The 16,265-nt window shown below is 34.7% G+C and overlaps 1 protein-coding gene across 1 annotated transcript in view; it reads left to right on the top strand.

The window, feature by feature from the left end:
* tnfrsf21 (tumor necrosis factor receptor superfamily, member 21) overlaps nucleotides 1–9,063 on the top strand; it is a 42,263-nt gene extending 33,200 nt beyond the window's left edge. Inside the window, 2 exon segments of the mRNA NM_001042688.3 lie at nucleotides 5,778–5,991; nucleotides 8,143–9,063. Of these exon segments, the coding sequence (NP_001036153.3) occupies nucleotides 5,778–5,991; nucleotides 8,143–8,372 (444 nt within the window). The 3' untranslated portion in view covers nucleotides 8,373–9,063.
* The last annotated feature ends 7,202 nt before the right edge of the window (nucleotides 9,064–16,265 follow it).

The following is a 16,265-nucleotide window of genomic DNA, read 5'->3' as shown; positions in this document are numbered from 1 at the left end:
AATAGAAAGAACATGAGTTCTGCTGTTAGATAATAATGTATGTACATGCATCGTATAATACTGTATGAAAAGGTTTGGGGTCAATAGGACTTTTTTGAATACTTGTATTTAGTAAAGACACCTTACATAGAAAGTGACAAGTCACTATATTATGACAAAAACACATAATATAGACTTCATAAAATTATTTCAATGAATTGTAAATAAGGGTAATGCAGTGGCGCAGTAGGTAGTGCTGTCACCTCACAGCAAGAAGGTCGCTGGTTCGAGCCTCGGCTGGGTCACTTGGCGTTTCTGTGTGGAGTTTGCATGTTCTCCCTGCATTTGCGTGGGTTTCTTTCGGGTGCTCCGGTTTCCCTCACAGTCCAAAGACATGCGGCACAGGTGAATTGGGTAGGCTAAATTGTCCATAGTGTATGTATGAATGCGAATGAGTGTGTATGGGTTTCCCAATAATAGGTTGCGGCTGGAAGGGCATCTAGTGCGTAAAACATATGCTTGATAAGTTGGGGGTTTATTCCGCTGTGGCGACCCCAGATTAATAAAGGGACTAAGCCGAAAAGAAAATCCCTAAATGAATTGTAAATAAGGACAATTTCAGTTGTAATAATATTCAGCAATTTAACCTCAGTGAAGAGATTATTTCAAAAACAAAAATTTTATGTGGGAAAACAAAATTTTATTTTGTTGCATATTTAATTTTGGGTTGTTTGAAAATAGCTGTACACTTGGCCTGTGTTTAGTAATTGAGTATATATTTTAAACACACTATATTGATCAATATTTGTTAGTTTACATATTTACATTTGTTCACATATAAGGTACATTCTTCGTAGTAAATGATTCTAATAATAAATAATATAATCAGTTTTCAGCCAAGAACACTGACAATTGTGTGTATATGCAACTCCTTTTCAAATATTTGCCAAGTGCTCTTTAAAGGAATTTTTTCAACACACTTTTAAAAATAATCATTTTAAAAGCTACTTTCTGATAACTAATTTGTTACATCTTTGCCATGATAACAGTACATAATATTTTTCTACTTATTTTGAAAGATAGTATTCAGCTCAAAGTGCAGGTAAAATAGTTAACTAGGTTAATTAAGTTAGCTAGGCAAGTTCAGTTAAGTAGGGAAGTCATTGGACAACAGTGATTTGTTCTGTGGCCAACCAAAGTAAAAGTTCTTAAAGGGACAAATAGTATTGACCTTTAAATCATTTTATACAATTCAAAAATTGCTTTTATTCCAGCCAAACTAACAATAAACACTTTCTCCAGAAGAAAAAGTAAAATAGGAAAACAATGTGAAAACATGAGGGCTCATAATTTTGCTTTTAACCTTATATAAATTTATTATGTGTAAAAATTATATATACATTTAAATATCTTTTGTTTGTGTTACATTACTAAAATGTTTTATTTGAGTTATATATGTGTATTACACAAACATATTAAATAAATTGGGTGAGTAAGAGTATCCACTGTGTAAAACGACAAACTGTGTATGCTGGATAAGTTGGTGGTTCATTCTGCTGTGGCGACCCTTGATTAATAAAGGGACTAAGCTGAAGGAAATTGAATGAATGAATATATAAATATAAATACACACATTTATTATGTGAAAACTTTTATTTTGGATGCGATTAATCCTCATTAATCCTTTCCCAGCACTAATATGAAACATGTATATGTCTGCCTGTTTTTTTGGGAGGGTATGAAGCTTTTGCAGTAGGATCTAGATGATAGATGCTGGTAAACAAGCCAGAACTGCTCGCCAGGGTGATGCATCTGTAATTGCTGCAGTCATTCCAGTTCCCCTTTAAATGTGGCTATTTTAGTATAGCTTGCATGTGCTGCGGCACACTTACTTCCTTCCTTTCAGCTCTAATACATGACTTTTTGGACAGGGTGGAGCAGTCTTATCTCCCCTCTTCGTGCTTACAGTTTCAAGGAACATTTCTCCCAGGATTCAGCCATTTATTCACCCTTGTGCTTTACTAAATGTGTCTAAAAGTCACTGCAAAAAAATTAGTTTATTGTATTTTAACCATTAAACTAAACGACCATAATATCTCTGAAAACCCCAGGAATTTGATCTAATTTCATTCAAATTTTACTTTGATGCCGCATTGCTCATACTGTATATTAAGTTGCTGGAGCTGTTGTGTTGCTGTTTTACTGGCGGTGTTTGAGTTCAGAGCTGTTGTTCTCTGTGTGGGGTGACTAATGAATGACTAAATGTGCCACTCAGAGTAATGGGCTGCTTTTCTACGTGCCATTGATTATTCACCACTGATTCCATGGGAGACTTTCCCGGAAATGGAGTGCTTTACATCTTTCCTATAATTTGGATTGCCACTTCTGAAGTTTGAACACTTGCCCAGGGTTTTACAGTGCATGCTTCACTGAAGAGCTTCTGTCATGAGTTCTCAACATGGGAGTCACCAGAGGTTTCCTGCCAGTCATCAAGTGTGACCACATAACATTAATTAAACATCTTTTAGTCTACTTTCTGGCTTAAATGCTACTAGGCAACCATATTGCTTTTCTTTTCTTTTCTTTTCTTTTTTTTATATATTTAAGACGTTTTTACCGTTAAATAAAACCAACAAGTAAACATTGAATTATTAATAACTTCATCTTTGGAAATTGAGATATACATTATGTAAAGTTTGAATAAATAAGCTTTCCATTGATGTATAATTTGTCAGGACAAAATGGTATTTGGCTAAGATACAACCTTTTTTAATATCTGGAACACTCAAAAAAATAACTCATTGGATGAACTCAATTTAATTGAGGGCAGGATTTCCATCCAATAAATTTGTTTAGCAGCACCACCAACAACAAAAACTATTTACACTTAAATGCAATTGAGTTGGTCCAACATGATTTTATCAAATAAAATTTTAAATAGATTTGTATTTTTATTTAGGTTAAACTCAAGATTTGATAATACCATGTATGTCTATTATGTGTCGTAGGTTTCAAAGTCTCTTAGTATTATTTGTTATCCAAAAGGTGCAAAAACCTTTTCTTATAAAGGGCCAAAAACCAAACTTGAATGAGGGATGTGGGCCGAATATATACCAAACCGAATATATCACACCATATTACATAAAATTTGCCATGGGTATTTCCTAATTTATTCCCAAATATTTAAAAATAGCTAAAAAATGTTGCTTTAAATAATCTTTCATGAGTTAGATATACCGTTGATTGAGACTGATCTCAGAACTAGTTTTAGGACAGTTATTGCTCACTGAGCAGAGCAACAAATGTCATTTTTGCCAATTATGCTGCTTGGGTGCTTCTGCAAGGTGGTAAACTCAAAGCTTTACATGAAACTCTTCTAAATCTTCAAATTAAAATAAAGATTAAACTCTAACAAGTCTTTCTGTTAACTTTAAACATCTAATATTGTGTTTATCGCCAACATTTGCCTTCTTAATTAAATCCTACACAAAGCATGCTGAGAATTACAAATCCCCTAACCAGGTAGTTGGACCAACACAATTCCTTCAGGTCGTCCAAACACAAACTGTTTAAGTTAACTCAACAGTTTACACATTTAAGTGGACTGAACGTGAAACAAATAAAGTGGCCAAAGTAATGACAAGAATGGAGTGGTTTAAGCTTATTTTAAAGAGGTAGTTTGAACGAGTAGAAGTAATTATTTTTGATGGAATGTGAGGGTTAAAAAATTTTTTTCTGAGAAAATCACCTTTAAAAAGGTCAGAATAAGTTATTTGTCATGTACATTGCAATTTGTTATTATTGGTTTATTATTGTAATTAAAAATCACATTTGGTCCTAACTTTCGGTTTTGTGTAAAATAAATTTAATGTAGAAGTTTGATCTGTATGAAAATTCTTAAAAACATTGTTGGGTATTTCTGTCTGGACAGGACAGGCTTTATGCTAAACATACTATAATTGGATATAAAGTTATCACAATTTACTGTAGTTTACACACTTGAATCATCATTAATTAGTCTATCTGAAGCAGGTATTGCTATATGACAACATTTGGTTATAAAATAATTTCCTTGCAAAATAAGTAAAATGAAAAAATGAACAAAAGCACACACATTAATTTAAATGGGTCAGCCAAACAAAAAGTGCTAAATATATATTCAAAAAGTTGGCAACACTTAAGCTTAAAAAATGCAAATTTATTAAATTAAATAGGCTGATACAAGGCATGTAACGTTTCGAGCACACCGTTACACGGTTACACGTATTGTATGAGCCTTTTTAATTTAATAGATTGGCATTTTTGGAGCTTTGGTGTTGCCACCTTTTAAATTTATATTTAGCAAAGTAAGTAAACATTTATTTTTTACATATGTGTTGTTTTACTATTAATACTTAAAGGCAATATTGAGTTCATAAAAAAAGATATTGTGAAGAAAGCTTAAAACCTGTAACCATTGACTTCCATAGTAAGGAAAACAGATACTATGGAAGTCAATAATTACAGGTTTCCAACAAAAGACAGCTTTAATATATTTTTGTTTGGAAATAACCAAAAGTTTCTTCAAAAACATGATTGTTACATAATAGTAAAATGATTTTTGAAATAAAAGAAAAATGTACAATTTAGTTGCGTTAATGTATTTTCATCTATTGCCAAAAACATACCCATAGAATTTGATTTGATTTTTTTTAATCCATTTTTTTATTATTATTACTTTTATTTTTTGATTTTACTTTTAACCACAAATCTAACCTTTCTATTTGAAGTTTTATTTTACCTTTATTAAAGAATAAAGCACATATATATTTGTTTCGTATTGAGTATATTGTCTGATGCTGAACTAGCTAAATCAATAAATATCTAAAAGGCCGCCAACAATTGTCAATACAGACAAGAGAACAGTGCCAGACTAATAAAATCCAGACTACCAACTTCCTATGAAGTGACTCATTTTCGGAAATGCACCATTAATGTTCCAACACAAGAGTGATTTGCATCCAGAGGGTTTTGTGACTCTAACACAGGCCATGTGCTCTGTGGGCAGTCAATTTCTGAATCTTTTTCAACTGTCGTCTCCTGACGCAAAGGCCAGTAGAACGGGACTCAAGTAGGTGGTTCAGGGCTGAGTTTTGACCCGGCCATGGGCACATGCTGTACTGATACACTTGTAATGCCCACGCTTTAATACAACCATCACTGTCTGTCAGCAAAGACCCTCATTCTCTCAGATCCATTACGCACATAAGAGCTGTTCCAAGAAAACATTGTTAGTCCTGATAGGATAATTCAATTCAGGTTTATTTTTTATAAAGCTTTTCATTATTACATATAATTTCAAAGCAGCTTCAAACAAAAAAAGGCATGATTCTGTTTTACAATTAAGAGAAATGTGGTTATCAGAACTTACATCAATGTAATGTTGATGATTTACTCATTCAAATGATTGGTTCAGACTGAGTCTCCAGTAAATGATTCAGGGAATTTACATGCTGATTTAAAGTGGGTCAAAAACAGGACATTTTGTAGTTGGCACGAAATTAATTATGGCACAAAAAATTTGTTACTTATGCCAAAATTTTTGGATTTATTTTTGTAAATGAAAATCTCATTTAGGTCACGACATAAAAGCAAAAATGAGAAGCAAAATTTCCTTAACTCATTAGCACTTTTACTCAAGGGCTTGATTTGTGTACCACTAGTTTTGTTGATATAATTGAGGGCTGAGAAAGCATCAGAATAATATGTGAGTCAAAGTGCTGTCATTAACACAAATGGTGACTCGTCTTTTGCCGCAGGTTGACCTGAACAAGCTAATGACGGCTGTGAATGTAAGCCATTGTCTGAGCCCCAGTCATAAGCCTTTGGAGTCTCCTGGTGTGGCGGTGGAGCAGTCGCCAATGGAGCGCAGCAGGGGATTCTTTCCAGACGAATCCGAGCCGCTGCTGCGCTGTGACTCCACTTCCAGCAAAGACTCTGCCCTCAGCCGGACGGGCTCCTTTATTACCAAAGGTAAATGCACAGCTCAATAAACAGGCACACAGCCAGTTATAAAGACACACTGAGTCTGTAGTGATACAATATGTTGTCATTAAATGTTTTGTACAATAATAACATTATATTTCCATTTTTCATTTAGTTTCTCATAATCTAATATTAAATGGCAAATTCAATTGAAATAAATTGAATTTTTAGTTTAGGTGTCCTACAATCCTTAGAGAGGAATTAGTTTTCCTCAAACAGTTGGTTGGGGATTTTGATGATGATGAAAGTTATTGCTGTTATATCTTTAAGTGTAGATGTGGCCCTCTTGTGGAGGCTTTATGTTTCTACATCACATGTTCAAACATGCAAAAATTGTTTTTGTTCACTAGTTTCTGCTTGATATCACATGGAATGTTTTTCAGTTTAATTTTTTATAATCATTATTGATTTTCCTGCTGTAAAAGCATTAGAATATTAAGTAAAAATCATCTTCCATGAAGATTTGTAAATGTTTTTTTTCCATGAATTAAAAATATGCATTGCTAAAAGCTTAATTCGACAACTTTAATAGGGATTTTCTTAATGTTTATATGTATTTTTTACATTTTTGATTTAGATTTTTTGATTCCAGACTTGCTGATAGTTTTAGTATTTTAGCCAAATATTGTCAGAAACAATAACAAATTTGGTAGTAGTAGTAGTAGTTACTTACTACTATAGCAGCAGTTCCCAACAGGGGGGTCACGGCCCACAAGGGGACCTCAGTGAGCTTTGTGGGAGGGGGGTCACATCATATTTTAAAAAAATGTAGCAGTAGACAATTAGGAGAACAATCATGTTGCCTTAGTTCATTTTATCCCCTGGCTGACCAAAAAATTGACAATTTTTTAATTCGTCCTCCACAAAAAAGAAGAAACTTTAAAAAAAAAAAGGCAACTATATAGGGCCAAGTTAAAGGCCAAAGGCTCACATTTTTCTTTTACAAATGGTCTACTGATGTTTTGCTTTCATATTTTACATTGGGTTATTATTTGTGCATACCGTTTGCTTAAAAAATATATTTTTTGTCATCCTTACTGCAAATGATGAGCGAAAATACGAGCGATAATATCATTAAATGTTGAGGGGGCAAAGGGGTCTCAAGCAAAAAAAAAAAGTGGGGAACCACTGATATATATTCATTTTTTAATATTAAATTATTTTAGTTTAACTACATGAAAATGAGAAATATTTCCACTAGCTGAAATGAAGTTGTTTTATATGTACTTGTTTCAGTTATTTTAATTTGATTAATACAAATGACTAACTAAAATAACCCGAGAAATTTAAGTTGTATAATAATGTGCCATTGTTTAAGTATTGTGGACCATTTTATTCAGTTCTTGTAAATGAACAATTCGAACAAATAAAAAAGTAAATATACCACCATTGAAGGCCATCTTACAGTTTATACCGCCCCCTTGTGGATGCTTTACGTTTATCCATTTATAATACACACAACTCACAAATATATTGTTACACTATCAAACATCACCTATTTAGCCCTTTTATGTCAATACTAGATCATTAGGATGATAATGAATCCTATCAAAGTATAAAGGACATTCTACCAGAAATGAACATTTTCACCTATAAAAATGTGACCGGGCCTGCCCTTTAAGCTTGTCCTCCTCATACAAAAACATTGATTGCAAAATACGTTTAATGCAAATGAGACAGGACTGACAGAAACATGGGGACAACTGTAAAATAGTGTTTCTTTGTAGAATTTATTTATAATTTCATGCTTTTAATTAGTTGATGTAAACAATAACAACTTAAACTTGCTATTTCTGAAGTTTTTTTCTTCTAAATAACAGATTTTAGCATAACAAAACTAGCAAAGCTGTAGGTTCAATTGGGCTGAGGACAAGGGCAATGACAGGGTTTGTAAAGTGTTTTTAGTAAAAAAAATCTGAGAAACAAATGAATGACATATTCCTTACCAGAACTCTATTAATTAAAAAAAAAATAACTACTCTACTATAGTAAATCTACTATTTAAAAAATAGACTTGTGAAGAAATACCTTTATTCACTGTCTTTATGTTTGTATTTTAGAGACAGATAATGTACGTTTCTGGTAGAATGTCCTATAATTTGACTGAGTGCTAAAACATCTCTACTTTCCGTCCTTCAGAGAAAAAGGATACAGTGCTGCGGCAGGTGCGTCTGGACCCCTGTGACCTTCAGCCCATTTTTGACGATATGCTGCATATTCTCAATCCCGACGAGCTCCACGTCATCGAGGAGATCCCGATGGCCGAGGACAAGCTGGACCGCTTGTTCGAGATCGCCGGGGTCAAGAGTCAAGAAGCCAGCCAAACGCTGCTGGATTCAGTCTACAGCCACTTGCCTGACCTCCTTTAAACCTCCATTACATCTCACTGTCGTTAAGCTACAGAAGCAAAGTGGCGACGGACATGCAAATGTGGACTCGGCCCGACTGATTGTGCCACTGATGTCACACGCACGCTGTTTTAAAAGCTCACACGAGAGTGTATCTGCTAGCTCTTGACTGGATACAGATGGTGTCAATGCTATAACCTCTCTAACATGCAGCATACTCTTGCACACGCCTCAGCATGATGTCAGACTCAAAAGCTAAACGATGTAATTCACCAGATGGTTTTGTAAGCTGAATCGAGCTCATTATGGGAGTTTGTTTCTGCCATGGAGTAAAAAATATTAATATAAACAAAAAAAAGGTTTTGTGACAAATAATTAAATGTCGACCCAGGCTCATTCTGCAAATGTAACCCGATATACATTTCTGGAGATCGTGAAATACGTCCCAGGAGCTACGTTTTTTTGAGGTTTTTATTTTTGTGAATCCAGCAGAGGGCGCTGTGTATGCATTTAAGATCTGACTGCCATTCGCGCCTGCTCTTCTCGCGTAAATCCACTGGAGGCCGCTCTCGACTGTTCTAACTAACCAACCGACAGAGACCCCCTCTCACCCCCTTCCCTAAACCTAACCAGTAGTGTTTTCAAAAGCACCAATTGACCCGCTCACCCAGTTCCATAAACCCAAGCGTTTTAAAAAAGCAATCCAGAAAAAGAAAAGCCCCCTGCCGGATTTTTAGCATTTTTTCAGATTTGACACATTCTCACTCTGTTATTTACTTGTTTATGTAATTTTTGGCTTTTGTTTTTGTCTTACCTGCTACCTGGAGCCTTTCTTCACCTGACTCAAACCTTGTTGTCGCGGTCAACTCCTTTCTGCCTCTCAAGTCTGCCAATGTACATGGCATGCTAACTGGACAAACTGGTAATAGCTGGAAAGCCGTCATTACGGTTGTAAATGGTCAGCTGGTAAGCGCGAAAAGGAACGGGCTAAATAATTCACGATCTCCAGAAATGTATGTAGGGCTAGGTTTCAGAATGAGCCTGTGTAGCAAAACTTTATAAGACTTCATTTCTTGCGGTTAGTTTATTGGATGGCCAGCAATTCTGACTTTATCTAGTGCAGTTGAGGGAAGATATTTCAGATTATGAACTGAGTTTGTCAGACTTTTTAAGTGAGTCTGTGTTTGGCATGGGCCGGTATAAGATTCTGATAGTATGAAAACTTTGGATAAAAATATCAGTTTCACGGTATTATGGATTACTGCTCTAAAATACAGCACGTCTGGGTAAAAAATAACAACGTTTTCCCCACTGAACACAATATGTTTTATTGTCAGAAACTTTTAAAGTATTTTGGAACAGTAAACATGTCAGGCTAAATAATTTAAATAAATTATTGGCTTCTCCTGTCTTCATCAGTTTTAAAAAAACTAATTTCTGTACAACTTAAAAAGGCATCTTTGGAGATCTTTTTCCTTGAATATAAAGTTAGCAATTATAGCATGCTGGGATGATGTGGATGCTCCTTTTCTGCTGGAGATTCTGTTGCCCTAAATAGCAACATAAAATAGTTGTTTAAAAGAACGGTAGAACAGAAGACTTTAACAATTTTAAAATCTTGACTTTTACAAACCCCTGAACTGATCAAATTAACAGAATTTGCAAGACAGCTGATAAACTCACCAACATAAACTTTTATGTTAAAGAGGAAAAAGACTTCTGACTTTTTGTCTCACAATCCTAAGTTAGATCTTGCAACCTGAATGGCTTATTTTTTTTTTTTTAGAATTGTAATAAAAACAATATTTTGCTACATTTTTTTAATCTGGTGGGAGGAATGGGCTGCAGTACAACTGACATTGTTAAAATGTTGTTTTTTTGTTGTTGTTGGTTTGTTGCTAGTTGTAGTTTTTTTACTCTACAAAACCTATAGAGCAAGGTATTTTGTTCCTTTTGTTTGTATTTTTTTATGTTCAGAAGTATTACCACTGTAGCTGGTTTAGATGATGAGTTTGTGTTTTATGTGATTTCAAGGGCATTGAAAGTCATTTCTACTGGTTATGATGCAGATCATGACTGTTGGTAATGTGCGTTCACTAGTCAACTCTTAAAATACTTTTTTAAAATATGATTTCCATGTGCTTTTCCAGTAAAAGAGGAAAAAGACAAGTATGATTGCTAAGTAATGTCACAGAGGCTAGAGAACCACCAAAAATCTATTTCACAACATTTAAATGTAGCATTTCAGTGTTTATCTTTTTGCAGAGGATGATCTGTGGTACAGAGAGAATGTCTCTGTAAATCAAGTCACTCTGGTGCTAGATGTGAAACTATGGGATAGTGGTGGATTTTATCCCAGTAACAGGGTTTATGGTCATTTGACCATTTAACTTAACTCAAAAAAAAAAAAAAAAAAAAGTAGGTCAAGATGAACAGCTGGTATTAACTCTTCTGAATCCTGTTGGAAGAGTGTCAAATGAACTGTTTGGAAACAAACGAGGACAGAATCATGAAGCTGAAAGCTAATATGTATTCTAACGGCTGTGTAACACATGTAACCAAGACATTTATTATTATTGTTAATGATCATGTAACCTGAGAAATCAACAGATTAAAGTTTTTGTCATAATTTGTGCTTGTTTTCATCTGGTGTTCTTGATGTGTTGCTGCACACATTTTTTAGGTGACATGAAAATGCTTATTTTAAGGTAAGTGCAGTGTTGATATACAGTAGATCTACACTCACCAGCCACTTAATTAGGTACACCTGTCCAACTGCTCGTTAATGCAAAATTTCTAGTCAGCCAATCACATGGCAGCGACCCAGTGCATTTATGCATGTAGACATGGTCAAGTTAATTTGCTGCAGTTCATATAAAAGGTGCAGACATATTAAAGGATTACTTATGCACATCACCTCAAAAACAGAGGAGAATGGCCCTGAAGCACACAGCATGAGGTAAGAAATGACAGCTGTCTGTGCTATCTGGGGCTGCTTAGTGATCATAAATGTATTGTTTTCACTTCTGCGCCATGGAAACACCGCGATTCATTCGGCAACTATTTAATATGTGACAATGATTCAGTAAAAAGAATGCTAGAACTGTATGAGCACCGGCAAGAGCTTTCATTTGAGCTATTTTTCATGTGACACATGAAAAAGTCATATGGAAATGAACCAATGTAAAATACCCAGCTCGGGTATCCAAAATACTGTGTATTTAAGTGTAAATAACTTTTGTACAGTTGATTTAAAAAAAAAAAATCACATTTGCAAAGTGATGCATATGTGCAGAAAATATTCTACAATTTTAAACGAAACCACTTAAGGGGGTCTGGTGCAATGCTAGCCCTTTAAATCTTAAAGCGAAAGTTGATGACGTCATAGACCCGGTACCGGGTCCACAGAGTTTAACTTTTTTTTTTTTTTACAAAAAAACTACTTATAAATAGCTTGTAAAATGCTGTAAGCATTTCACTTTTAAAACAGAGAGAGAGGACTTCCGGTTATGGCGGCAAGGTGAGCAGACGCATTTTTCGCGTGCTTAATTGCTTTTCAATATATCCTGCATAATATTCCAGAGAGAGGTCATATAAAGACAATATAATATAATTGTAAGCATAAGAGTAAATCGCTTCAAACATAGCAAAAAAAAAAAAAAAGCGGCTAAGGAGAAGAAAACTATGGAGAACTGCGAGGAGGTTGGCAAGGAGCTAGCTGAAGGCGAGCCATGCTCACCGGAGCAGTCACACACTGACATGTCCGCGGACGTTGAACAAGTCATAAACATGGAAAATCCATTAACAAAGGACCTCATGGTTGCCATATCATCCTTGAAACAAAACTTTAACAAAAATTGATGGTGTACTGACGGAAACAAGAATCGTCCAAACGGACGTAAAAGACTTTAGTGGGCGTATCATGGAGGCCGAAAAGCAAATATCTACGGCAGAAGACGAGATACAAACCCTGAAAGAAACTATCGAAAAACTTGAGAACAAGACAAAAAACCTCAGTAACAAAGTCGAAGACTTAGAAGGGAGGAGCAGACGTAATAACCTGATAAAACTATCATCATCAAGTGCTTAAACTACAAGGACAGAGAAAACATCTTGAAAGCTGCGCGGATACAGAAAGAGGTGATGTACCAAAACAACAAAATAAGATTTTTTCCTGACCTGCCCACGGAGGTGTATAAGCCACAGAGGAGTTGCGACGGCGTGAGGAAGCGGTTACGGGAACTCTGGATAAGCACCGGGTAATAACCCCGCACGGCTCCTGTTGACCAACGATAACCGCACAGTCGTCTTCAATACACCAACGGACGTGAATAAGTACATCAAGAAACTGGAGACAGTGTCAGAGCATGACTAAATTAAAGGTGACTTGATGAAAACAGTTATTGAACTTAAAATCTTGTCAGATGTGGCTGATGGAAGAGTAGGGCCCAAACTTACTGGAAACGTGACATTGGACTTATAGACTTGATTCTCTTAAAATACAAATATAATGTTTTTAAAAGTCCTGTTTAAAGATATATTTTATTTAGTTTTTTCTTCTGGTTTCTTCTTAAAGTGCAATAGGCGCTTCTTACATGATGGATGAAAAGTATGTGCATGTATGACACATTATACTCTCTGTTGATAGATAAAATATCTTATCTGGGTTAGTTTTTCTACATAGACAAGTAATTGAGCTGAGTTTTGATTTACAGGAGAATAGTTTCTCAGTGTAGTGTGGACCTATTCCTGATAATGGAGGGAAGTTATTTAGGGGTTTGGGGGAGCCTGTATGTTCTAGTCAGTCAGGCTTGAGTTCTGGGTGGGCTGCTTTCTTCCTTTTCGTTTTGGGTTTCGTTACATATGGTACCTTTTATAGGCTTTTATTGTTATTCTTGCACTAAGGTAATTTATTTATCTTTATTTTTGTTAAATATTACAGAACAAATGACAGAAGTTTTGGTTGAATGTGTATCTCGGAATTGTAGAGGCCAACATAAACTAACTAAAATAAAACAAGTAATGGGTAGAATAAAACAGATAAGAGTCAAAATTGTGTTCCTGCAAGAAACACCAACTTTAGATCATGAGATAATCAACATTTGGCATAGATGGCCAGGTCAGGTATTGTTTTTTTAGCTATACTATTTGAATTCCAGAGGAGTTATAACTATGATACATAAGTCTATTCCTTTGCGCATTGATAAAATAACTAAAGACCCCAAAAGTAGATTTTTGATTGTACAGAGAAATATTCTTTCAACTCAGGTTAATCTGATTAATGTATATTGACCTAATGAGGATAATACAGATTTTTATAATGATTTATTTTTGAGAATCTCCACATTGCCTGGAAAACACATTATGGCAGGTGATTTCAATTGTGTCTTGCAGCCCAGTAAGGACCGGTCATCTGGTGTTGATAACACCCATGTAAGGTCAAGATAAGCTTTACAATATTTTATAAAGGAACTTAACCTGGTGGATATATTGAGGGCTCAAAACCCAACAAAAAGGGAAAATTCATGCTGGTCGAGTACTTCTAAAGGATACTCAAGAACAGATTACTTTCTGATTTCAGCTGAACTAATTTCATGTATCAGAAATTGTCAATATAGTAGTATTCTTATTTCAGACCATGCTCTTGTATCTTTGACATATGTCGAGCCAAAGTTTTCTCATAATCATACTAAATGGAGATTTCATATACACTGGATGCCAGACAAAAGATTTTTAGAATTCGTAGGGGAACAAATTGATTATTATTTTGAACATAACACTACCCAAACATCAGCTATAATCAGATGGGAAGCCTTTAAGGCCTTTATACGAGGACAAATTATAAGTTATACGACCAGGAAGACAAAAGAGAAACGGGAGAAATATAAAACACTTGAAACAAAAATTTGCTTACTCGAGGAAAAAAGTTTACAAGTAGACCAAAATACTGATAATGTTTGAAAAGAATTGCTATTGTTAAGAACCCAATATAATGAAAAACGCATGACAAAGCAGCGGCCAATCTATTAAAATTAAATCAACAATTTTACGATCAGGGAGAAAGACCAGGCAGACTTCTGGCTTGGCGTAAAAAAAAAAACAGGAATTAGAAAGAGCAATTACTAGTATTGAAGATGAAAATGGAAATATGACTATAGATCCGTTGGAAATTAATAAAACGTTTAGAAACTTCTACGAAAAACTTTATTGCTCTGAATGTAAGGCCACGACTGATGCCCACTCCGCATTTCTTAACAATCTCAACATTCCTAAAATATCTGAAGAACTTAAAATTCAATTAGATGGTGATATTATGACAAATGAAATTGTGGAGGCTATACAGATATTAAAAGGTGGTAAAACAGCAGGACCTGATGGCCTGCCCATCGACTTATATAAATATTTCATTGATAAAATAGTTAAGCCACTCTATGATATGTATATAGAATGTTATAATAGTGTCTGTCATCCTAACTCTATAAGAGAGGCTTTGATCATTCTTTTACCAAAACCAGGAAAAACGAATACAAAGTGTGCAAATATGAGACCTATTAGTCTCATAAACACAGATACAAAAGTAATATGTAAAAACTTGGCAAAAGGGCTAGAGACTGTACTTCCGGGCATTGTGAGTGATGATCAGAATGGGTTCATAAAGAATAGGCAGGGATTTCACAACGCAAGACGTGTTTTAAATATTTTGCATAGCTAAAAAGAGGAAAAGGATACTGCTCTTCTCTCGCTCGATGCGGAGAAGGCTTTCGATAGGATCGAATGGGCTTATCTCTTTTACATTCTCATAAAATTCGTATTTGGAAATTCCTTTTTACATTGGATTAAATTATTACATTTCAACCCAATGGCTGAAGTTTTAACCAATGAGATGATTTCTGAGCCATTTAATATTACATGAGGTTGCCCTCAAGGCTCACCATTGTCCCCACTTTTATTCATTTTGGCTATAGAACCATCATGAACTAACAACCATATACAAGGGATTAAAATGGGTAGCAAGGAACATAAAATAGCTTTATTCGCTAATGATGTTGTGTTATTTCTAAAACCATTAAACACCTTTCTTCCAGCACTTTTAGACCTGATCAAACAATTTGGAAACATATCGGGATATAAATGAATACATCAAAGTCATCGTTATTGCTTCTTAATAAAGACAGCTGTCCAAATACAAACATTTATTTACTTTGAAAATATCACACAGCTTTACATATTCGGGTATCAAAATTGTCCCACAATTAGAAAAAATTATTTCTATAAATTATAATGTTATAATGGAATCAACATCTAAAGATCTGGAGAGATGGTTATCTTTACCAATTTCATTGATAGGAAGGACAAATATATTGAAGATGAATATCTTGCCTAAATTCATCTATTTATTCCAAAATATTCCCTTGGCACCACCAGCTGGAGTGTTCTCAAAGATTAATTCGATATTCAGGAAATTTATTCGAAACAAGAAATGCCCTCCAGTTCGTCTTTCTCTTCTTTATCTTCCATTTGACACTGGAGGGTTAAAATGTCCCAACCTGTACTGGGACTATTTAGCTGCACAATTAAGAACAATAATGTTTTATTTTTCCTCCGGAAATAAACCATCCTGGGAGGATATGGAGTCTTGTGGTTTTGTGTCACCCTTAAATTTATATATATATATATATATATATATATATATATATATATATATATATATATATATATTCAGATAATTTTAAACAACCGAAAACAGTCACCACGAACCCTATAGTTTTTAACATGATTGGAGTATGGTACAAAGTTGGAGAATACATGAAAATAGCTGACTCTTTATCCCAGTATAGCCTCATTTGGGGCAACACATTATTCAAACCAGGTACGAAGAACTCAGGATTCTGGTTGTAGGTTGAAAAGGGCAAA

This window comes from Danio rerio, chromosome 20 (assembly GCF_049306965.1).
Source record: "Danio rerio strain Tuebingen ecotype United States chromosome 20, GRCz12tu, whole genome shotgun sequence".
NCBI lineage: Eukaryota > Metazoa > Chordata > Actinopteri > Cypriniformes > Danionidae > Danio > Danio rerio.
Note: the sequence above shows the minus strand (reverse complement) of the source record. Positions and strands in the feature narration are given on the sequence as shown.